Genomic DNA, 23,427 nt, shown 5'->3' with positions numbered 1-23,427 from the left:
GAATTGAAAGCATAGAGGCAGCATTGGGGTTGGCGGTGTCCCTCACCTCATAACCTTATTTTTTGTTTTATGTTTGTAGACTAAGAAGAAAAGTAGAGCACAGGAAATTCTGCACTGGAGGACTCAATTTGGTGGTATAATGTTCTCAAAAGATGAACCTGTTGCTCTCTTATCTGATGCTACCACAATCATGACCTATAACACCTCATGCCAGATAGACTCAGAGTTCCGATACACTCTTTTTACCATCTTCTACAGTGTTATCTTCATTCTGGGCTTCATTGCCAACTGCTATGTGCTGTGGATTTTCAGCCGTGTTTACCCTGCAAGGAAACTCAATGAAATCAAGATAATCATGGTAAACCTGACAGTAGCTGACCTGCTCTTCTTGGTCACACTGCCCCTGTGGATCATTTACTATTATAACCGAGGGGACTGGATCATGCCGGGATTTCTGTGCAATGTGGCAGGCTGGTTATTTTTTGTTAATACGTACTGCTCTGTAGCCTTCTTGACAGTCATCACATACAACCGATATCAGGCAGTGACCAAGCCAATCAAAGCTGTTCAATCCAGCACCCGAAGAAAGGGTATCTACATCTCAGCAGCTATCTGGATTGTGATAGCAGGCAGCACTTTGTACTACCTTTTTGGCTCTGGCGTTACAGAAGAGAAAATTGGCTCTAGCAATGTCACACGGTGTTTTGAGCGCTATGACAGCACTGGAGACAACATGTCCATCCTTGCCATCCACATGATAATATGCATTATATTCTATATCATTTTCCTGGTTATTCTGGGGTTTAATGGGACCATTATCAGGACACTGCTTTCCAAATCGGCACAGCCTCGACGGAGTGTCCATGTTAAGCAGAGGGCATTTTGGATGGTGTGCACAGTCCTGGCTGTGTTTGTCATATGCTTTGTACCTCACCATCTTATCCATCTCCCTTGGACCTTGACAGTCCTAGAAGTGTGGCAGAAGGAAAACTGTCTACTCCGCCAGCGGCTCAATGATGCCCATCAGGTGACTCTGTGTCTGCTGAGTACCAACTGTGTGCTGGACCCCATAATTTACTGCTTTCTTACCAAGAAGTTCCGGAAACACCTTTCAGAGAATTTTAAAAGCATGAAAGGAAGTCGCAAGTGTTCCAAACAAACCACTGAAATTGTGATTGAGGGCACGATACCCCTCACGCACATCCCTGGTGCAACTATCAGAAACTAATGGGATCCTACTGTTGACCGAGCTAGCGGAATTACTGAGATCAGCAGCTACCTCTCTCCCTAAAAAAAAAAAAAAAAAAAGAACTGAAATGCACTGGGGGCTGGTAGAAGCACCTTCTGCTATGAGCAGGAGTTTCATAGGTAACTAAGTGCGGCTCAACCACTTTGTTTGTCTTTGAGGAAAAATGTCATTGACTTTTTTCTCTAGGGAGCTCCAGAAATCTGAGCATCTCTGGAAATACCCATTAACCCATCTCAAGTTCTGGCACCACAGACTGGACTCATCTGTGTAGGTATGAGCATAATGAGATGCCAACACCATGGGGCAACTCAGCTTGCCCCTGCCATGGAACATAATACTTGAGTATCTGAAAGACAGATCAATGACTGAACAGACCCCTTAAAATTCATGTGATTTTTCACTACTGGTGCTTTTTGTATGTCTTGCTACTCAAACGGGTAATGTTGCTATGTGCTGTTAAGCAGCTGCTGCATTCCTCTAAGGTGCTTGCATATCTCTGGTATTGTAGACTGAGTGTAAACTTTAACTCCATCCAGCACCTTAAACTGGCAATACCTAACTGTCCTTTTCATAGTGCACCAGGTTAAAAAGGGCTGAGTGGGGAATAATTTGGAACCAGGGACTGAGACTCGGGTGTTCCTCAAGATGCTATGAGATGAGTGAAACTTGGAACTTTAAGGCAGAACTGCTGGATACAGCTTGAGGTGTAAGCTCAAGCACTGAGTCAAGGGCAAAAGTGCTCCTGCCCCAAAGAATATGGCTATATTCTGTATGGGCCCACAGAGAGCTGGCTCTTCTGTAGGTGGCAGACTGTTGCAAATCATGGGACACTTCAGTCTCATAGGCTAACCCTGGATTGCTTAATAGTGAAATTCCCCCTAGCAAAGGAAGTAGAACAGGGTGGGGAACATGGTTTAGGTGCCACATGAATTCATGGTTTCTCTATTTTGGAAAATCTTTGCAGCTGGTAACAGGAAAACATTATTTACCACATTGAAAATAGGAAAAGATATTTATACTCATTAATAGTGATTTGGTAGTATCAGCCAGAGGACTGCCAGATAAGTTTGTGTGGCAGACTCGAAATGTTTCCAAATATAGGGTCACCACTGGTATCTGATTTATGTAAGTAAAAAAAGCTGAATAAAATAAGGCATGCCTTTACTTCCTCTAGGTTAGACTTTTGTAATGAACTGCTAAAGGCTACCAATAAAGAGTGTGTTGATGCTTTTTCTAGAGTTAATATAGCACCTAACAGTTAGTAGCGTGAACCATTCTGAGTTCTTAACACTCATGCCCAAAGCTGCCATGTTCATGTGAACTGAGATACAAAGCAACAGTGATGAACTTTAACTCTTCAAGGATCTGAGATTTATCTTCTGGAAGAATATCCTCTCATATCTATGATCCATTGGGACAAGGAAGATTGGTTAAGAGCCACTTCCAATGGGAAGATGAAGTGAAAGTCCTCAGTTTTTAAAACTTAATTTATTTAATGAATCCAACTTTATCAAATAACACATTTAAGATTTAAAAATACATCCAATCCCCTTATTTATACATAAAGACAGATATATTTTGTCCATCTGCAGTGTTCCTTAACCCAAATCAATGGCCACAGAGGAATCTTCTTTCTTTCTTTTTTTCTGTCTCTGATGGTTACTTTAGTTTGGTTGATTTTTAAGCCATATGGTTTCTTCATCTCTCTATAAAATTTGCTTAATAATTCACCCCCTCCCCATTATCTCAGAATTCTGCATAATACAAAGCTCACCATCTCCTACTCATCTAAGATTTTTAGATTTTGAGTTTGTTCCAGATTTGTTCTTAACTGTTAGCTCACAGAACTTGCATTTTCCTCTCAGTAGAAATAAATGAGCTGAGCCAAGGACAGTCCATAAGATCATAGGAAAGTAGGGATGGAAGAGATCTCACAAGATCATCCAGTCCAGCCCCTGCTGGAGACAGGATTGTCCCCAACTAAACCATTACAGTCAAGTGTCTGTCCAATCTTGCTCTTGAAAATTAGTAAGGATGGAGATTCCACAATTTCTCTAGGTATCCTATTCCAAAGTTTGACCACCATCATAGTAACTTCCTCCTAATCTACAGCCTAGATTTCCTCTGCTGGAGTTTGAGGCCACTGCTCCAAGTCCTGTCTCCTATTGCTACAGAGGAAAGCCCTTCGCTCTTCTCCAAACTGAATAACCCTAGTTCTTTAGCTTTTCCTCATGAGTCTTGCTTCCCAGACCCCTAATCATTTTTGTGACTCTCTCCTGGACTCTTTCCAATTTGTTCACATCTTTCTTGAAGTGTGGGGCCCTAAACTGGGCACGGTGTTCCAGGTGAGTGCTGAATAGAGTGCCAGCCAGTGCATCACTCAGCAGGGGTTAGGAAGGTCTGGAAAAGGCAGCAAGGCTCACCTCTGTGTTGAAAAGCACAATGGAGCCCATCTTTAAAGGGACTCTTCAGAAATGAACCTTGGCCCTGGTGCAGCAACAGGTGTTGTGAGGAAAGAAGGTCCAAACCTCCAGTACATTGCCACAGTACTCAAGGTGGGGCCTCACCAATGCTGATCAGAACGGAAGAATCACTTCCTTTGAATTCCAAAATGAAGTCTGTTAATACAACCCAGTATGCTGTTGGGTTTTTTGTGCAACAAGAACACACTGTTCACTCACATTTCGCTTATGGTCTACTGTAACCCCTGGGTCCTTTTCAGCAGTATCATAGCCTAGTCCAGGGGTTTTCAGCCTTTTTTTAAGGAGTGTACCCCTTCTAGGAAGTAGGGGAGAAGGGGCTTGCATGCGGTGGTGGCGGTGGCAGCAACGGCGCAGAGTAGTGGCTGGCAGCAGTGGCTGGTGCATGTAAGCTTCCCTGTGTGTGTGTGTGTGTGTCCCATTCCCCCCCCATCCTCCATGTCTGTCCAGCCAGACAACACCTGTGCAGCCTGCAGAGGGGAGCTGCTGCCCTCACCCCCCACCCCTGCTCCTGGGAAGCAGTGGCATGGGGTGGTGGGTGGTAGCACTCTGTCCCCACCCTCCTGCATGTACCCCCTAGCCCCTTTCCAAGTACCCCCGAGGGTACATGTACCCCTGGTTAAGAACCCCTGGCCTAGTCTATCATACCCCAGTCTATATTTGTGTATGCAATTATTCCATCCCTAGTGCAGGACTTTGCACTTGTCCTGTTGAGTTCTAATTGACTGACTGCAGACCATTTCTCCAGTCCATCCAGGTCATTCTGAATCGTAGTTCTATCCTCTAGTGTTTCTGCAAATTGACCCAATTTGGTGCCATCTGCAGATTTGCTAAGCATGTACTCCAGCCTATCATCGAAACCATCAAAGAGTTAAACAGTATTGAATCCAGTGAAGAGCCCTCCTCCCAGCTAGACATTGAGCCATTCATCACTACTCATTGATCATGATGATCTAACCAGTTATGTACCCACCTTACAGGACTTTTGTCTAGTTTCTATTTCCTTAGCTTGTTAATGAGAATGTTGTAGGAGACCATGTCAAAAGCCCTGCCAAACCAAGGTATATTACATCCACTATTCTTCCTGCATCTGGCCTGTCACATTATTATAGAACAAAATAAAGTTGGTCAGTCATGACTTGCTCTTGGTGATTTCTCTAGGTGCTTTACAATAGAATCCTTGAGGAACGGCTTTATGGTCTTTTCAGGTATCTAGGTCAGGCTGACTAATTCTCCAGATCCTTCTTCTTTCTCTTTTAAAGATGGAAACTAAACTTTCCTTTTTTCAATCATCTGGGACCTCACCTAACCTTCACAAATTCTTAGAGGCAACTAATAACTGAAGTTATCTCAACTAATTCCTTCACTATTCCATTTGGAAAATGGGATTTTTATACCACTGAAAGCATCTATATTGTCTAAGTAATCCCTGACTTGCTCTGCCACTACCCTAGGTGGTTTGTCTCCTTCCCTACCTTCACTGCCAACTATGCTTATCATCAGATAGCTGACCTTATTTATGAAAACTTAAGTAAAAGAGGCAATAAATAATTTAGCTTTCTCTGCACCTTCCATAATTAGATAGTCTCCTACAAAATGCAGAAGGCAGTTACAAGTTGGGCACCACTCCAGTCTTTCTTCCCACCCTGGAGCTCATCTTCCACAAGGTTCAGCTCCTTTGTAGTGCCCACCACGCAATATAATTCCTATTAGGTATTAATTAAGAAGGGAAGATGCTTATAGCTCACACGAATGTTAACGTGGTACTCGGTTCTCTCTCAATTTCTGTTCTCTTGCCTTCAGTTTGGATAACAGTTGTTAGGCCTCCTTGCTCCACTGTCTCCAACCGTCTTGCTTCTCTTGGTGTGCTTTGCATTTCTCCAGGATCACTCTGGCTTTACTGCTCACTAAGCCTTCTCAGTCCCCTTTTCCTCCATACTCTTCCACCCTCTGTTGCTTTTTTTCTTTATATTGGATCCCATCCTGGCTCCTGCAGGGACCTCCTCTTCACCCCTTTGCTAGTCCTCCCTGGTCCTCCGGGTTAACTGAACAAAACCAAGCCGCCTCAGCTCTCACAACAAAAAGAAAATACATTTCCCTTCCCCAAGGTAACTATGTCTTTTTAAGCCCTGTGCTCAGGCTTTAGTGTCCCTCTCTCTTAAGGCTGTAATTCTTCCCCACCTTCTACCAGACTACTACCTTCAGGGTAATTCCTTACATTTCTTTCTGTTACAATCCTAGAGCTGCTGCATCATTTTCTTTCAAAGGCTCCTTGGTACCATAAACTTACTGTCTTTAAAGGTATCCATTCTACTATTGGAAGTTCATACCTGTAATTCCAGTACAGTAATCACTTTTGTACTCTGGCCAAGATTTAACTGTAATTTCTTTCAAGTGACCCAGTGAATTGTCTTTTTCTGTTTCTATTTTTATTTGCTGCAGTTTCATATCTGATAAAGGAAGTAACTTGACAATTAAGTTTATATAAGCTTGAACCTCTGTCTCAAAGGTCTTTTCTGATTCCATAGCTGGATGTACAGCTCTAGAGAATACATCAGCAATAAATATAAATTACTTACTGTAAAAATTGAATCATCCTTTTGCAGCTTGAGCATCATTCTTTGAATCCTCAAAATGCAGTCATTTCAGTGGCTTGTTAAATAATGTTATCAGAGGTTTGTGGTCTGTTTCCACATACAGAGTCTGTCCACAAATATATTGGTAAAATCTCTCACAGGCAAATAATATAATGTATCATTATATAAACAATATTCTCCTTCTCAAGCTGTGCATATCTGGCTTCTGTTTTGGCAAATGACTAAATGCAAAGGCCATTGGTTGCCAACTGTCAGTATATTTTTGCAAAATCAGTGCACCAGCACCTAAGAGGGATACAACCAACAATTTTTTAATAGGTTTTCTAGGTGTATAGAATTTAAATAGTGCCTTTTGCATCAGCTTTTTCTTCAAAGCAGGCCATAATTATTCTTGTTCTAATCTAGCTTAATTCATTTTCTTTCTTGAGGAGTATCCTCGCTGGTGTTGTTTTTGCTAATGATTTAGGTCTGAATTTACCCACATCATTTAATATTCCAAGAAACCACTGCACTTTCTTTTACTGGAGATGTGGTATCATTTCAATGGCTTTAATACTTGTGTGGTCAGGTTTCACTCCTTCAGTACAGATGAAATCCTCTATAAAAATCAGTTCTGTGATGCCCAGCATGCACTTCACTCTATTCAATTTCAAATTGACAGCTCTAGTAGCTTCCAACAGCCTCCCCGAGCCTGTGATCATGTTTTTCTTTGGTGGAGCTTTGGTTGATATAATCCATAGAGATGTCCACATCAGGAATATACTCATAAATCATGTGTATGGTTTTATGGAGCACAAGCAGCGCGAAAAGGTAGACACACAAATCTGTACCTTCCAAAGGGAGTACTAGATGTACATAATTTAGAGTTTTCCTCTGTGTGATTCAACTGCCAAAAACCTAAGGAGGCATCCGGTTCACTGAATTATGTATTTGCAGATTGAGCCAAAATCCCTTCCCTATTTGGCAATTTAAAATGTTAGAATTTGATAGCCTTGTTGAGGTTTCTCAGATCCAGGCACACGCATAACTGTCAGTTATTTTTCTCCATAATATCTACAGGGTGTACCCACTGTGAAGGTTCTGGATTTTCTGTGTCCCTTGTACCACTTGTAAGTTTCCCATTCTTGCTAACTCCACCTTCAGTCTACCGCGGAGAGCAAAAGAACAGTTTTCTGCACACCTGACTAATGGGTGGCACTTGCTTATTTATCTGAATTGTATATTCACCTGGGAAGCAACCTAGCCCTTCAAATAAAATCTTGACATGTCTCATATTCTGGGTCTGTGTCTCATTGTACTGCAGTCACACACTTAATGAGATTAAAATTTCACAACTACCAGACCCAAAATTATTGTCACCTCCTCCACTATCCTTCATTGCGCTGCTCCCCATCCCCAAAAGCAGTCTGCAGAGGTAATGGTAAGCTATGACTTGTCCTGGAGGATAAGAAAGTGCACAGCTGGAGCCTTTGCTGGAATGAGGACCATGAGGCTGGTTTGGATCCATTCCAGGCTCAGAAAGAGGGTCTGGGAAGGTGGACAGGTTATGGGGGAAATGGGAGAGGCCATATAGGGGTTCTTGTTTCAGGAATTTAAATACAATCCCCAGCTACTGCTCTTCCAGTGTAGTCTGCCAATCCTGGTGGGCGGGGGAGTGGGGAATGGGGGTGCAGCCATTCCTGCAGCATCCATACCCCCTTTACAAAATTCTGGGTCCACCCATGACAGCACCATGGCTTTGCAGAGAAAGTCTAAGCATGTGGGGGTCTGGGAAAAAGGGGTTAGTCCCCCAGACAGCCAATCAGCATGCTGCTCTGTCCTTGGCTGTCCTTGGGGTTGTCATTGGGCTAGAAGTGCACTGATACATCAGTCCCATATTGGATTGGCACCAATATAGGGAAAATTGACAGTATTGGAAATTGGCTTTTTTTGCCTGATGTGGCCAATAACATGGCCGATAAATGACCTGTGCATGCACACAGCCGCATCATGCATGGGGCCAGGAGCGTAGCCCGGCGGCTTGGAGAGAAGTGTCAGGCTGGTAAGTCTGGTGTGGGGGAAGGGGTGGTGGGATGGAAGGGGTATGTGGGGGGCAGACGAAGGCACCTGTGGTGAGGGAGAGTGGGGCTGGGGCTGAGGCAGGTGCTGCAGGGAAGGGCTTGGGACAGGGGTGCGAGTGGCTTGTCTGGGGAGACTGGGGGGGGGGGGGAAGGGGGGCTGTTCCCGCTGCTTTACACACCCCAGGAGGGCATGGGGGGTGCATGCCCCTGGATCTGCGTGTGGGGTGGGGCGGACTGCCGCTGGGGCTGGGGCCAGGGCTGAACCAGGTTCTTCCTGGTGGGCGGCCTGGTTCGGGGCTGCGCTCGAGGTGGGTGGCTGGGAGGGCTACAGAGAATTTTGGGGTGGCTGCTGCCCCCTCATTGCCCCCTCCCAGCACCTCTGCTGCCTGCCCTGAGTGCAGCCTGGCCCAGCTCCCCCACCAAGAATAGCCTGGCGCAGCCCTGGCCCCAACAGCAGCCTGCCCTGCCCCGTGTGCAGATCCGGGGGCACATGCCCCCATGCCCTCCTGGGGTGCATGCAGCAGTGGGAGCTGCCCCCCCCCCGCACCTCCCAGATGATTTGCTCATGTCTCCATCCTGAGCCCCACCCCTGCTGAGCAGCACCTGCCCCAGCCCCCACCCCGCTTTCTCCCTCACTCTGGGAGCCTTGATCTTCCCCCCACACACACGCAACCCTGCCCCAGCCCCTCCCTCCACCCCTGACCCCGCACCAGACTTACTAGCCTTACACTGGTCTCCAAGCTGCCCAGCTGCATATCGGATCGGTATCAGCCCATATGGCTCCTTAAAAATTGGCCAACAGTACTGGCCCAAACAATCTCTATCGGTGCGCCCTATGGAGGGCGCACTGAGATAGCACATGCCCAGCTGTCCCCACTAGCAGTGCAAGCTCCTGCACCAGCTTTATCTCCATTCAGATCATCGGACATCGCACAACGCCCCGTGGATTGTCTGACGTTGCGCAACATGCAACAGCGTTCCCTCCACAACAAAATTCTCCGGTTTCCATCACACTGCACAAGTGCACGGTGGGTCACGGGGCCTCCTGTGGGCGCTCTGCTTCCATGACAGCTGTGGGGGAGCAGAAGAGACTGCGAGGACGACGGGAGCAGCAGGGCCTCTGAGGGCCAAGGAAAGAAACCTTCAGGGCTGTGACTGGAGCAAAGATAGCTCAGGGAGACTCGGACTGGGGTCACTCTTTAAAGGCATTCCCGCTGCGGCTGGTTAACAACACCTGAAAACGTCTCACTAGTAAGCTTCAGAGCGGAAGTCCTAGAGGGGCTGCGCTCAGCGATTCCCCCCCCAACGCATCCTGAGGGGAGACCCCGATAAGCGATCCCTAGGGGTGGCGGAGCAGCTCTCCCAGCGCGGCAGCAGCGACTCCACGTGGCTGTGATCTCCCCCAGCCTGAGGTGACGACCCCGAGGCAGCATCTCCGCAGGGACTCCAGCAGCCCAGGAAGAAACTCCTCTCCCCCCTCCAGCCTGGGCAAGGCTGCAACCCCCAAGGAGCAGAGTTTGCAGTTAAAAGTGGCAAAACCTCCGGAAGTCAAATACTCTAAGAAGTTTAATATTCGAGAGATTTGATCATTGGAAGCGTTGTTTAATAGCTGGGTTATTTCATCCTTAGGATGTTTGATAAGGTTTATTTTGCTTTTCCATTTAATAACTCTTGCACTCAGCTCCGTATCCAAAATGCTTGCGCGGGAAGGCGCTGCTTGTTTCGCGCCCCCGGCAAGGGTGAGGTTTCCGCAGGTTTCTGGGTCGGGGCTGGGGCCAACCCCCGTGATTTGAACGCACCCCTCGCTCCGCCGCGGGGCCCGGGAGCAGCCTTACACACGTAACACGTGTCCGCGCCCTGCAGCCGCTCGGGGCGCCACACATGTTCTACCGGCCCCTGCCCTACGGACTACTGCGACATCTAGCGGTGAAGCCGGGTGATGACAGCTGGCAGCAGCGGGGACGGGGAGCCTGCGCGCGCACCCGCCTCTTCCCGCCCCGACCGGAAGGAGCTCTACACCTCTCCCTTCCCGTGGCCGGAGGTGAACCCGGGCTCGCTGACGTCACTTCCGTTACCGCGCGTGTTCTGGTTCCGGGTCGCGTCGCCCGGGCTCCGAGTCGGGCTCGCTTGGGGCCGGCCCGCCGCCGCCATGTCCCCTGCGCGACCCGCCCCCGGGGCCGGCTCCGGCGCCGCCGCCTCACGGTAAGAGGCCTCTCCGCCGGCCGCGGCCCTGCAGGCTCCTCGCGGCGCAGAGCGGAGGGGCGCCCGTCCGCCCGCCACGACCCCGCCGCCGGGCCCGGCCCGCAGGTAACTCTCGCCAGCTCCGCGCGCGCCCGCGCCTGCTCCCTCGGGCCCTGCTGTGAACCGGGCGGGACATTTGTCCGCCCCTCCCGCTTCTCCAAGCAGTTCACGGGCTCGACGCCGGCCTGGTTTGCTAACCCCGGGGGCAGCTCGGTTTCGGCAGCGGCGCCTGGAGCTGTTGTGATGCGTTGCCCAATTTCGGAATAGAAAGTCCTACGACGAGGGTTTTCGGTGTAGACGGTACCTGCCTGTCGCTGTCAACAGCTCAGCGGACACCTTAGTTTTATGTATAACAGTCTTAAGAAAAATGCAGCCATGATGTCCGTGTGCACAGGCAGGAAGAAGAGTAAAAGGCCAAATGCTGCGTTGTTATAGTGATCAACAGAGTGGTTTCTGCTGGAGTTACCTAGGTACTCTGCCTCCTAAATAATGTGATAGGATGTGGTGATGGTAATAATAGTCCCAAAAAGGCTGGCAGAGATTGAAAGACTTGGCTTTATTTTAGGAGAAGATGACACCAAGCTGGGGGGAGTCAGAGACACTGGTGGGTGGGGTTGGGATTGAGAGACCTAGACAAATTGGAGAATTGGCCAAAAGAAATCTCACGAGGTTCAACAAGGACAAGTGCAAAGTGCGGCACTTAAGACAGAACAATGAATCCCATGCACCGGTACGGGCTGGGGGCTGACTGGCTGGACAGCAGTTCTGCAGAAAAGGAGCTGGGGGTTGCAGTGGACAATAGGTTGAATGTGAGACAACAGTGTGCCCCTCTTGTAAAGAAGGCTAATGCCACACTGGGCTGCATTAGCAGGAGCATTGCCAGCAGATTGAGGGAAGTGATTCTTTCGCATTGGTAAGGCCACATCTGAAGTACTGTGGTTGGTTTGGGATCCCCCCACACACACTAAAGAGAGGATGTGGGCAAATTGGAGAGAGTTCAGCAGAGGGCAACAAAAATGGTGAGGGAGCTGGGGAACACGACTTATGAGGAGCAGCTGAGGGAGCTGGGCTATTTAGTCTGGAGAACAGATGAGTGAGGGGGAATTTAATAGCTGTTTTCAACTCCCTGCAGGGTGGATCCAAAGAGGATGGAGTTGGACTGTTTTCAGTGGTGGCAGATGACAGAACAAGGAGCAATGGTCTCAAGTTGCAGCCAAAGAAGTTTAGGTTAGATATTGGGAAGAACCCTTTCATGAGGGTAGTAAAACACTGGAACAGGTTATCCAGTTGTGGAATCTCCATCCTTGGAGGTTTTTAAGACCTGGTTAGACAAAACCTCGTCTGGGATGATCTACTATGGGTTGGTCCTGCTTTGATCAGGGAGTTGGACTAGATGACCTGCTGAGGTCCCTTCCAACCCTAATTTTCTATGATTCTATCATAAAAGGGGATATAATGAAAAGGTCAGAGGTTCATCCTTAGCTTAAGTGACTCTTTGGGCAAGCATAGAGTTTTCCAGGTTCTGTGACTAACAGGGTACAAGAGAATGATGTGGCTCCCATCCTTTTGGCCTCTGCTCCCCAGTCCTTATGACTGCACATCTATTTAGAGTTGATCAGTTGAAGACACAGTTCTTAGTGTAAATCCAGAGTAAAGCCTGAATGTGTTCCTCTGAATCTATAGCAAAATACCTTGGCTGCTTTACTGTTTTAACTCTGAACATGTCCAGTGAAGGTAGATAGGACCTGCTATCCCTGTCATAAAATATGAAAGCAAAGAGACACTCAAAGTGAAGGACAGCATATTCTAAATTAATTAAAATAATTACTTTTCTGCACAGCATGTAGCCTGTGAAACTCATTGCTATAGGCTGTTGTTTAGGTCAAGAACATGTCAAGATTGAAAAAGAGATGGGGTATCTTTATCCAGACTTAAAATAATTAATGCTAACTTTTTTGAAGGAATAGCAGCTTCATGCATTATGGGTTATGATGATCTCTACCTAGCAGGGATTAAAATGAGATTGCTATGAAGTAGATTATCTTGCATCACCTTGTGATTTCTTGCATCTTTCTTATGTTAAAGACGGGATGCCAAACTAGACAGACTTCTGGCATAATCCATTATGGTCGTTCATATGGTTTAATTCCTTTCGGTGACTTCCTTCTGTAACTGTATAGAAAAATTAATAGTTCTGTAAAGAAAACTTGCTCATCTGCCCGGACTCAGTTGTGCATTGCCAGAGCAGAGTGTTTTGGAATGCAGCTGGGGGATGCTCTCCTACCCATCCCCTGTCCCTCTCTCCCTCACTGTCCACATTTCCTGCAATGGCTCTGGCAGCACGGAGGGCAAAACAGCAGCAGCAACCTCCAGAAGTTCACTGTGGTTGGAGGGAGAGGTCACCTCATTTTGGGGTTTTTGTTTTTTTTTGTGGTTATCTATCTCCCAAGACTATCTAGTCCAGCCCCTTGCTGAATACAGGATTATTCCTGAGTAACTCATCTCAGTAAAGTGTCTGTCCAGTCTTGCTTTTGAAAATTAACGAGGATGGAGATTCCACAGTTTCTCTAGGTAGCCTTTTCCAGAGATTGACCACCCTCATAGTAACTTCCTCTTAATCTGAAACCTAAATTTCTTCTGCTGGAGTTTGAGGCCATTACTCTCAACCCCTATCACCTGTGGTCACAAAGAAAAGTCCATTTCCATCTTCTTTATAATCATCCTTCAGGTATTTGAGAAGTGTTATCAAATCCCCCCTCTGTCTTCTCTTTTCTGACTAAGTAACCCTAGCACTTTCAGCCTTTTCTCATAAGTCTTGCTTCCCAGGCACCTAATCATTTTGTGGTGCTTTGCAGACTTTCCAACTGGACTCACTCCAAGAGTCACCTAAGCTAATTTTCTCCTTCTATGCCCTTGCAATACCCTTATACCCTTCCCTAGGAATATGACCCATTCCCCCCCTTTTATAGGATTCCTTTTTGAGTTTTGACTCCTTGAAGAGATTGCTATCCAGCCAGGCTGATCTGCTACACTTTCCAATTTTCTGTGACATCAGGATAGCTTGTTGCTGTGCCCTTTTAAAAGGGGCTCCTTAAAGTACAGTCATCTCTCCTGGAATTCTTCCCCCCCTCAAGCTTACTTCTTAGGGGATCCTGCCCACCAGTTCCTTACAGCCACCCTGAAATTTGCAGTAGTCCCCACTCCCAGTGCCACTGCTGCCTGGCCCAGCCCCTCCTCCCCCACCCCTCACCAGGAAGAGCCCAGCACAACCCCAGCCTGCAGTGGGCAGCCTGCCCTCCCCCCATGCATGGATCTGGGAACACATGTCCCCCATGCCTCCCTCATGGGTGTGCGCAGTGGCCAGAGCTGCCCACAGCTCCACCCCCTACCCTGCCCCAGCTGGGCAGAACCTGCCCCACCCCACTCCCTCACAATGGGGGCCTCGATCTACTTGCTTCCCCATGCCCCTTCCCCCCACAGACTTACTGGCCAGATGTTGGTCTCCAAGCTGCTAGGCTGCACTCCTGGCCACATGCATGCTGCGGCTGTGTGCGTGCACTTGGCATTTATCGGCGACGTTATAGGTCATGTCAGCCAAAAAAAACCCGATCGCTGATAATGTCAATTTTCCTTTTATTTGTGCTGATACAATATGGACCAGTGTATTGGTGCATCTCTAGTCATTAGTTCCTCAGTCTGTCTTCTGGCATTTTGCAGTACTGGTTGTACCAAAACCTGGATAATCAATTACTATCATTCTTAACCCCTTTCTAAATTTTCATCTTTAATGTCTAATTTCAGGATAATTGGGTTCTAATATAAAAGAGACAGTGATTCATTTGCAAACTGGGTTTTGCTTGTATGAGTTATAGGGAAGTTGCAGATCTTCTGAAAAAGAAAAGGGAGGCTTACCAAGAATGAAAGTTAGAAATTGGCCCTAAGGAGAACATTATAAGATTGGCCCACAGCTGTAGGGGGCAATTTAGAAAAGGAAAGGGAGGGACCGAAATCAAGGACAGTCAGAAGTCCTTCTATAGGTATGTAGGTAACAGGAGGAAAACCAGTGGAAGCATGGGACTGCTGCTTAGTGCATCTGGACATCTGATCACCGACACCAAAGAGAAACCTAAACTCCTGAATGAGTACTTCACATCTGTATTCCACCAGTCTTAGAGTGATAGCCTACCAAATGCAAATATGACACAGAATAGTCACAGTAGGAATGATCACCTACCAATAGTCAATTAGACCTAGTGAAAGAACAGCTGAAGTGTCTGGATATATATAAGTCAACAGGACCAGATGAACTCCATCCAAGAGTGCTGAATGAACTGGCCGAAGTAATCACAAGACCACTGGCGAACCTCTTTGAGAATTCGCGGCACTCAGAAGAGTTCCAAGAAGACTGGAAAAGGGCCAATGTTGTGCCCATCTTCAAGAAGGGCAGGAGAGAGGACCCAGGGAACTACAGGCCAATCAACCTGACCTCAATCCCAGGAAAAATCCTTGAAAAATTTCTCAAGGAGTCCATATGAGATAAACTAGTAGAAGGCAAAATTCTGAACAACAGCCAGCATGGTTTTGTCCTGAGTAGATCATGAATGACTAACCTCATCTCCTTCTATGACCAGGTTATTCACCACCTGAATAAGGGAGATGAGGTTGACATCATTTACTTAGATTTTAGGAAAGCTTTTGACTTGGTGTCCCATGAAGCTCTCACGGTAAAACTAGGGGACTATGGACTCAACAATTCAGTTGTCAGATGGGTGTGAAACTGGTTGCAGGTTCAGACCCAGAGAGTACTAATAGATGGATCTATGTCACCCTAATGGAAGGTAGCCAGTGGGGTCTCCCAGGGTTTAGTACTTGGACTGATGCTTTTCAACATCTTCATCAATGATCTGGCACACTGGCAAAATTCGCCAATGACACTAAGCTCTGGGGAAATGTGGCTATGCACCAGAGTAGGCTGATAATCCAGGAGGACCTAGACAGGTTAGTTAACTGGGTGGACCAGAACGAGTTGCAGTTCAACACTGAGAGGTGTAAAGTGCTCCATCTGGGGAGGAAAAATCCACAACAAATTTACATACTTGGTGATGCTATGCTAGCTGGCACCACATCCAAAAGGGACCTGGGGCTCATAACTGACCATAAAATGAATATGAGCCACCAGTGTAATGCTACATTTAGCAGAACAAACAATACACTGGCATGCATCAACCAATGCATATCAAGCAAAACTAAGGAAGTTGTTCTGCTCCACTCGGTACTGGTGAGGCCACAGCTGGAGTACTGCGTCCAGTTCTGGGTGTCACACTTCAAGAAGGATGTGGAGAAGCTTGAGAGAGTTCAGAGAAGAGCCATTCATGATTAAAGGCCTGAAGAGCAAGCCATATTAGGGAAGGCTGACAGATATGGAACTGCCTAGAAAAGAGAAGACTTCAGGGGGATTTGGTTGAAGCTTACAAATGTATCAGGGGCTAGGTAAACAGCTATTCACCAAAGCGCCGTAGGGGAAAACAAGGAGCAACAGTCATGAACTCGTAGAAGGTTTCAGACTGGATATAAGGAAAAACTTCATGGTTTGTGTGTCCAGACTCTGGAATAGACTCCCAGCAGGGGTGGTGCAGGCACCTACCTGGAGCTTTCCAAAAGGAGACTGGACGCACACCTTGATGGGGTTATTTGACCCCAGCGGTGTTTCCTGTCCAGAGCAGGGGGCTGGACTTGATCTCACCAGGTCCCTTCCAGCAATAAACTCCTGTGAATCTGAGAGTGTGTGTGTTAACGGATTTTGTGGAAGTGTTCCTATAATGCATGAATAGTCCCTGCCTTCATGTACCAAAGGACAGGTTATAGGGGTGCACCAATACAGATTTCTTTGGCAGATACCAGTAGCCAATTATTAATGAGCCATATTGGTTCATTAATTGGTTCAGCTAATTATTAATGAGCCATACCAATTGCTAGTATGGAAGTACAGCAGCATCCAACTGGTAAGTCTGTTTTGGGGGAAGAGGTGTGGAGGGGTGCAGGTTGAGGCCCCCGTGGTAAGGGAGGGGCTGGGGCTGGAGCAGGCACTACCCAGCCAAGGCAGGGCTCAGGACGGAGCCATGAGCTGCTCATCTGGGGGGCGGTGGAGTAGGGAGTCAGCTTCTCTTGTTGTGTGCACCTGCAGGGGAGGAATGGGGGAGCATGTGCTCCCTGGATCTGTACGCAGAGCGAGGCTGGGATGCCTGCTGCAGGTTGGGATTGGGTGCAGTGTTGGGCTCTTCCTGGCAGTGGGGTTGGGCCAGGGCTGTGTTGGGGGGCGGGGGGGGAGGAGGCAGCAGTGTTGACAGGAAGGGGGGTAGGGAAGGGGCTACAGCTACCCCAGAATTCACTGTAGCTCCTTCTTCCAGCGCCACTGCTGCCCATCCCAAGCACAGCCCTGGCCCAACCCCCCTGCCAGGAAGAGCCTGGAGCTGCCTCTGCCCCAGCTGGCAGCGACGGCCCGCCTGCCTTTGCCCCGAGCACAGATCTGGGAGCATGTGCCCCCCATGCTGCCCCCACGGGTGTGCACAGTGGCAAGAGCCACCCGTTCCCCACACCCCGTGGACATGCCGATTGGGGCTCTGTCCCATAGCCCACCCTGCTCCGGCTTGACAGTGTCTTCCCCAGCCCCACTCCCTCCCTCACTGCAACAGCCTCTCTGTCCCTTCACGCCTCTTCCCTCCCCCCCGTCCCTTTACCCCAACAGACTTAACAGCCGGATGTTGCTTTCCAAGCTGCTGGGTTGGCTGCATGCATGCTGTGGCTGTGCATGTGCGTGAGGCATTTATCAATGACATTATCAGCCACATCAGCCTAAAAAAGCCAATTGCTGCCCCCGGACGTGGAGCAGCATACCCCCGGGGATTCAGGGGAGGTGGGGAAGAGGTGCATGGCTTAACACGGAGCAGCGGCAGCCACCACATACGAGGTTCCCTGGCATCTAGCCAGGTGGGTGGCACTTGTGCGGCAGCACTCTGTCTCCGCCTGCCCACGTATACCCCCTAGGGCTTTCTCAAGTACCCCCAGGGGTATGCATACCCCCAGTTGACAACTCCTGCCATATTGGATCAGCACTGATATAAGGAAAATTGACTGTATCGGCAGTCTGCTTTTTTTGACTGATGTGGCCAATAATGCCACCTATAAATGCCCTGTGCATGTGTGCAGGTATAGCGCAGTACACAGGTGGCTAGGAGCACAGCCTGGCAGCATGGAGTGCAGCCAGGTCCAGCTGGTAATTCTGTTGTGAGGGAAGGGGTGTGGGCAGGGGCAGATCAAGGCCGCTACGTAGTGAGGGGAGGGAATAGGGCTGGGGCAGGTGCTGCCCGGCTGTGATAGAGCAGGGGATGGAGCTGGGAGGGCAGTGTACGGGGCAGCTACCACTGCTGCGCACATTCCGGGAGGGAATTGGGGGGGGGGGGTGCCCCTCGGATCTGCGCGTGGGTTGAGGGCAGGCTGCCACTGTGGGCTGAGGCCAGGGGTGGCGCTGGGCTGTTCATGGTGGTGGTTTGGGTTGGGGCTGTGCTCGGGGCAGGCAGCGGCAGTGCTTGGAGGGGGCTATGGCAAATTTTGGGGTGACTGCAGCTCCCCCCATAGTCCCCTCTCATCACTGCTGCCGCCTGCCCCGAGCACAGCCTGGCCCAGCCCACTGCTGGGAAGAGCTCAGTGCTACCCTGGTCCCAGCCCACAACGGCAGCCTGCCCTTGCCACTCGTGCAGATCCGGAGGCATGTGCCCTCCCCCCCCATGCCTTCCCAGGGTGTGTGCAGTGGCGGCAACCACCCCTTCCCTCCGCCTCCCCGGATGAGCTGCTTGCGGCTCCGTCCTGGCTGTACACTGCCTGCCCAACCCCCACTCCCTCCCCTCATCACAGGGGCCTCCATCTGCCCTGCCCCCCATGCCCCTTCTTCCCTCTCACCCCCTCTACCACAACAGACTTACCAGCTGGATGCTGGTCTCCATGCTGCCCAGCTGCATATCAGAATTGGTTTGGTATCGGCCCAGATATTCTCTGTTGGTGCACCCCTGTCAATTTTCCTTTTATAGGTGCCAATATGATATTGACTGATGATATCGGACCTCTAGTTATAGTTAAGCATAACCAGAGACCAAGCCCATTGCTCTGAACATGGAGCAGCACAAACACATTATGATAGTACTGAATTCATGCCAAAGTGGGTTTGGGTCAGGATCCAAAGAAAGGTAGGAAACCTTGGAATAAAGTAGATGGGAATATTTTCCTTTAATGGAAATATTTAGTAAAAAAAGGAGTTCAACTTAATTAAATTTACATAGGTGAATTGTTAATAGGGTTGATAGAAATGTATGCAGTATGTGTATGTGAAACAGATTTTGGCAGGTCAGAACTGGCTTTGAACTAGTATTTGAACAAATTCAGACTAATATCTATAGATTTTTTTTTTCATTTATTACCTTGTTAGGCTAGAGCAGGAGAATTTGAAAGTAAAATCAAAATTTTCAGTTTCCCAGTTGAGAGAATTGTGAACAAAAAAACAGTAATGGTGCAAAGTGAATTTGATTTTTTTTTTTTTAAACCTTCCTGCCTCATTAGTGTGCAAAATTTAAGCAACAGTTCTACACAGCAAGAGATGCGTGTAGGAGCATCAAGATAGTGTCAAGCTTTGCTTTAATAATCTTTGCGTATGTTTCTCCTTTCCCTTTTATGGACAGAAACAAATAGGTTTCAGGGTTACTGTTAAAGACTGGTTATTTTTATTACTCATTAAGTACTACAGTGAATAGGACAATTATGAGAGTTAGGACCTTTGGGACAGAGTCATATCAGTGGGTCTGTGCACATCCCAGCGTAACGATTTTAAGTTTGCTATAATAAATTAAGCTTGTTATTGTACTTTAATATCTTGTTTTGCTATTTAAAAATACAACAACAAGTATTCTTTTTTTTTGTATTTTTTTATGATACTTGGATGTCTGGATGAATGAGTATAGAGTGATTGGTAAGAGCAGAAATAAGGTACGTGTCAGGAAGCAAGTTACCAAATGGTGAATCATGTTGAAGTGACTAAAGAATCCAGTATGTACCAGGCAAAGAATAAAGATAAGCAGAAGAGACGAGATTGAAGGCAAGGTCTGCAACATCTCAAAGCTAAAGACTCCGGACACAGCCCACACCAGCAATGACGGAACAACGTTGTAAACAGAGTGATCGAAGAGCAGCACCTAAGAACAATGATGCATGAGCCTAACTGGTTGTTAGGATGGAAAAGTACTGAAATTTCAGACAAAGGAGCCACAGAATCAGGAAAGACAGACCAGTTACCCAACACCGACTTGATAACCCCTATAAAGGAGAGAGACTCAGCAGCAAGAGGTGGGAAGATGCTCTGAAAACTTTCCTGGAAGCACAGATGCATCTGCATGCCCTGGTTCTAATCTCGTACTCTCTAGGCTGGCCACCTAGTGTAGTAGTGAACAATGGATTTTGGTAACTATAACATCTGCAGAGTGATTGAGAGCGAGTGTGTGTGTATGTATGAGTGCTCTTTTGAATATTATAATCAATAAACATGGCATTTTGCCTTATCCCCCTCATTAGGTCTCGCTTGTCATTTGAGCAATTGGTTATTTGTGCAACATCTGTGTCTGTGAGGAGCCCTACTCTTCGTTAATGGTGCTCCACATGAACATAAAGTTCTATCAGTATGAATCAGGGACCAGGGTGGTCAATAAGGAGGCAGGTGAAAGAGACACAGGTTATAGCAATAAATACATTACGTTCAGGCTTGGCAGGATTCTATTTTTATTGGTAAACGTTGGTTTTGCCTTATGCTCACAGACAGATGAAAAACTATTTCCATCTTCAGTAAGCAAAATTTATAGGAAGGGGATATAAGAACAATGATGGTTGATGGAGAATCGTACTGACTGTAGTTTGGACTGCAACTCCCAGAAACCCCAGGGGACTGGGAACAACGGACGAGGAAGGGACAAAGCGAATAAGGGAGCTACCATAAGCAGAGCCAGGACTGATGGCAGCTCTGCTGCTCAGCTGGCAGCAGTCCTACAATAGTTACATTTCTCAATAAATTGTCTGCCCCCACACTACTAATTTCACATAATTCTGAAAATTAAAATTGTTAAAAATCTAAATAAATCATTAAAAATAAACAATGGTATCTGCCAAAATTATTTAAAAAATCAAAATTGATTTCTGTTAAGCCTATTTATATTCCTTGTGGAAAGAAAATATAAGCACACTTTTTTCAGAAACATCAAGCCTCAGGAGGTAACTAGAGTCAGGGACTCCTTGGGGGTTTTATTACTGCAGATCGGGGAGTCCAGAAGTCTTGAGAGTCCTAGTTCAGTGCCATAGCTTCCATCTCTTGTCTCCAGGGCAGAACACCTTAAAGCTCTGAGGTCCAGCAGCAGTCCATGTTAGTGGTATTTTCCCACAGCCAAGGGCCCTAAATATCCGGAGATATCTGAGTAAAGGGGCAGCTTTTGTGATGTGGGCTCGGAGCCACAGACCATGGAAGCATTGCAGTGCCCAGCCTAGGGACATTCGTCACGTCAGGTCTGCCCTCACATACCCAGGGCAATCCACATAGCTAGAAGCCTGTATAAAACAGATGCCTATCATGGATAAGAATGCCAGCAGTATCTTTCTTCGCAGCAGCTGGAGGTAAATGCCGTTCTTCTCACCCATAGCCGTCATTGATGGCTGCCACAAAGTTTGAAAGACTTTTTCATTTCTATTCTTTAGTTTTGTCTTTCTTTTAAATAGTACCCCCTACCTCTTGCTGTGAGTTCTGGAATAGTTTTTTCTATTTTATTTATTTGTATGGAATACAGCAACCGAATGCCAGAACAACCTATAAACAATGGCACTGAGGGATAAGGGTAGACATGGCACGGTTAGACTTCATCTAAACTCTGCATAAGACTACCCTCAACCCTGACAAAAACACAGGCTTATCATCCTAACCTGTCACATTTAAAGCAGGGAAACCACATCAGTCAATGTCCTACTACTATGAAATGTTAATATTTGCTCAAGACATCCCGGGTGGAGGACCATAGCCCCTGCTACAGAGGAAGGCAAAAACCCTCACAGTCCATACCAATCTGGCCATGGGTTAAAATTCCTTCCTGATCCCAAATACAATGATTGGCCTGACCCTGAGCAGAGGGACAAGACCCTCTAGCCAGGAACCTATGACTTTGGTTCCAGCAGGAGCATTGGCACATTCCAGTCAAAATCCCCAGTCTTGGCTGTAGCAACACCCAAAGCCTCTGAGGGAGGCCTACACCTGTAGCAGAAAGTCTAGGGTGGGGGAGGCAAGTGCAACTAGCAAAGCCCAGAAGCATGGGAAATACCCACTAGAACGTAAGCATAGCTATGACGAGATCATCCCTAACCAGGCGCTATCCAACCTTTTCTTGATCACCTCCTGTGATGGAGAGTTCATGACTTTCCTAGGCAGTCTGATCCTCTGCCTCACTATTCTAACAGTGATGAAGTTTTTCCAGGCATCCAATCTAAATTTACTTGGTTGCAACTTGAAGCCACTGTTCCATGTCCTATTCTTTGCAGCAAGAGAGAAAAGGTGCTTCCCCTCTTCATGGCAGCCCTTCAAGTATTTGAAAACTATTATCATGTCGCCTCTTAAGTGCCTTTTCTGCAAGCTGAACATGCCGAGCTCCTTCGGCCTCTCCTCATATGACTTGTGTTCCAAGCCTTTTATCATCTTCGTTGCTCACCTCTGCACCCTCTCTAATTTCACAGATTTCATAGACATTAGGGCTGGAAGGGACCTTGAAGATCATCAAGTCCAGCCCCCTGCCCCAGGGGCAGGAAGTCAACTAGGGTCAAAGGGTCCCAGCAAGATAAGCATCCAAATGTTTCTTGAATGAGTCAAGAGTAGGTGCCTGCACCACTTCTGGAGGGAGTCTATTCCAGGTCTTGGGGGCTCAGACAGTAAATAATTTTTTTCTTATGTGCAGCGTAAAACAGTCTTGGAGGATTTTATGACTGTTGGTCCTTGTTTTCCCTTGGGGCGCTCTGGTGAACAGATGTTCTCCCAGATCCTGATGCACACCTACTTATAAGTAGCCACCAGGTACCCCCTGAGCCTGCACTTCTCCAGGCTGAAGAGTCCCATGGCTCTCAACCTCTCTTCATAAGGCCTGTTCTCTTGCCCTCTGATCATACGCGTGGCGTCTGATTGTTCTCCATGTCTTTTTATTTTTTTAAAATTTGGAGCCTAGAACTGCACACAGTAAACCAGATGAGTTCTAACCAGTGCTGTGTAGGGTAACAGTATCACCTCCCGTGTCTTGCACCTAATGCTTCTATTGATGCACCCCAAAATCACATTCACCTTCTGTGCAGCTGCATCACACTGCAGACTCATATTGCATCTGTGTTCTACCAGTACTTCAAAGTACTACTTCCATAGTGCTGCCATCCAGCCAGGTGTCACCCCTTTTAAAAATTTTTAAATTTTTTTATTATTATCCTTCCCAAGGTTAGCACCTTGCATTTGGCTGCATTGAACTCCATCCTGTTAGCTTTAGTCCAACTTTCTAATCTGTCGAGATCTACCTGAATGGTGCTCGCATCCTCCAGTATGTTTGCAGTCCTTTCCCACTTCATCATCTGCAGACTTGCTCAAGAAGCTTTTTATGCCAGCATCCAAATTGTTACCAAACACATTGAGCAGTACTGGGCCCAGGACAGACCTCTATGAGACTCCACTCAAAGCCTCTTGCCATTCTGAC

At 47.4% G+C, this 23,427-nt stretch overlaps 2 protein-coding genes across 8 annotated transcripts in view; both read left to right on the top strand.

The window, feature by feature from the left end:
- Positions 1–7,598, top strand: part of PTAFR (platelet activating factor receptor) — a 43,612-nt gene extending 36,014 nt beyond the window's left edge. For both annotated transcript variants that reach the window (XM_006262971.4, XM_019489173.2), the window contains one exon: positions 80–7,598. In XM_006262971.4, the coding sequence (XP_006263033.1) occupies positions 140–1,228 (1,089 nt within the window). In that variant the 5' untranslated portion in view covers positions 80–139 and the 3' untranslated portion in view covers positions 1,229–7,598. The remainder of the gene's footprint in view (positions 1–79) is intronic.
- A 2,876-nt stretch (positions 7,599–10,474) lies between these two features.
- EYA3 (EYA transcriptional coactivator and phosphatase 3) overlaps positions 10,475–23,427 on the top strand; it is a 116,113-nt gene continuing 103,160 nt past the window's right edge. For 3 of the 6 annotated variants that reach the window (XM_059729657.1, XM_006262969.4, XM_006262966.4), the window contains exon 1: positions 10,476–10,693. The gene's annotated coding sequence lies outside the window, so the exon portion shown is untranslated. Of the gene's footprint in view, positions 10,694–23,427 lie in introns of all 6 variants that reach the window. The other 3 variants (XM_006262967.4, XM_019489161.2, XM_006262968.4) reach the window with 3 other exon arrangements.

Source organism: Alligator mississippiensis, chromosome 6, assembly GCF_030867095.1.
Source record: "Alligator mississippiensis isolate rAllMis1 chromosome 6, rAllMis1, whole genome shotgun sequence".
Lineage (NCBI taxonomy): Eukaryota > Metazoa > Chordata > Crocodylia > Alligatoridae > Alligator > Alligator mississippiensis.
The sequence above is the reverse complement of the archived record's forward strand: the minus strand, read 5'-3'. Positions and strand labels throughout refer to the sequence as shown.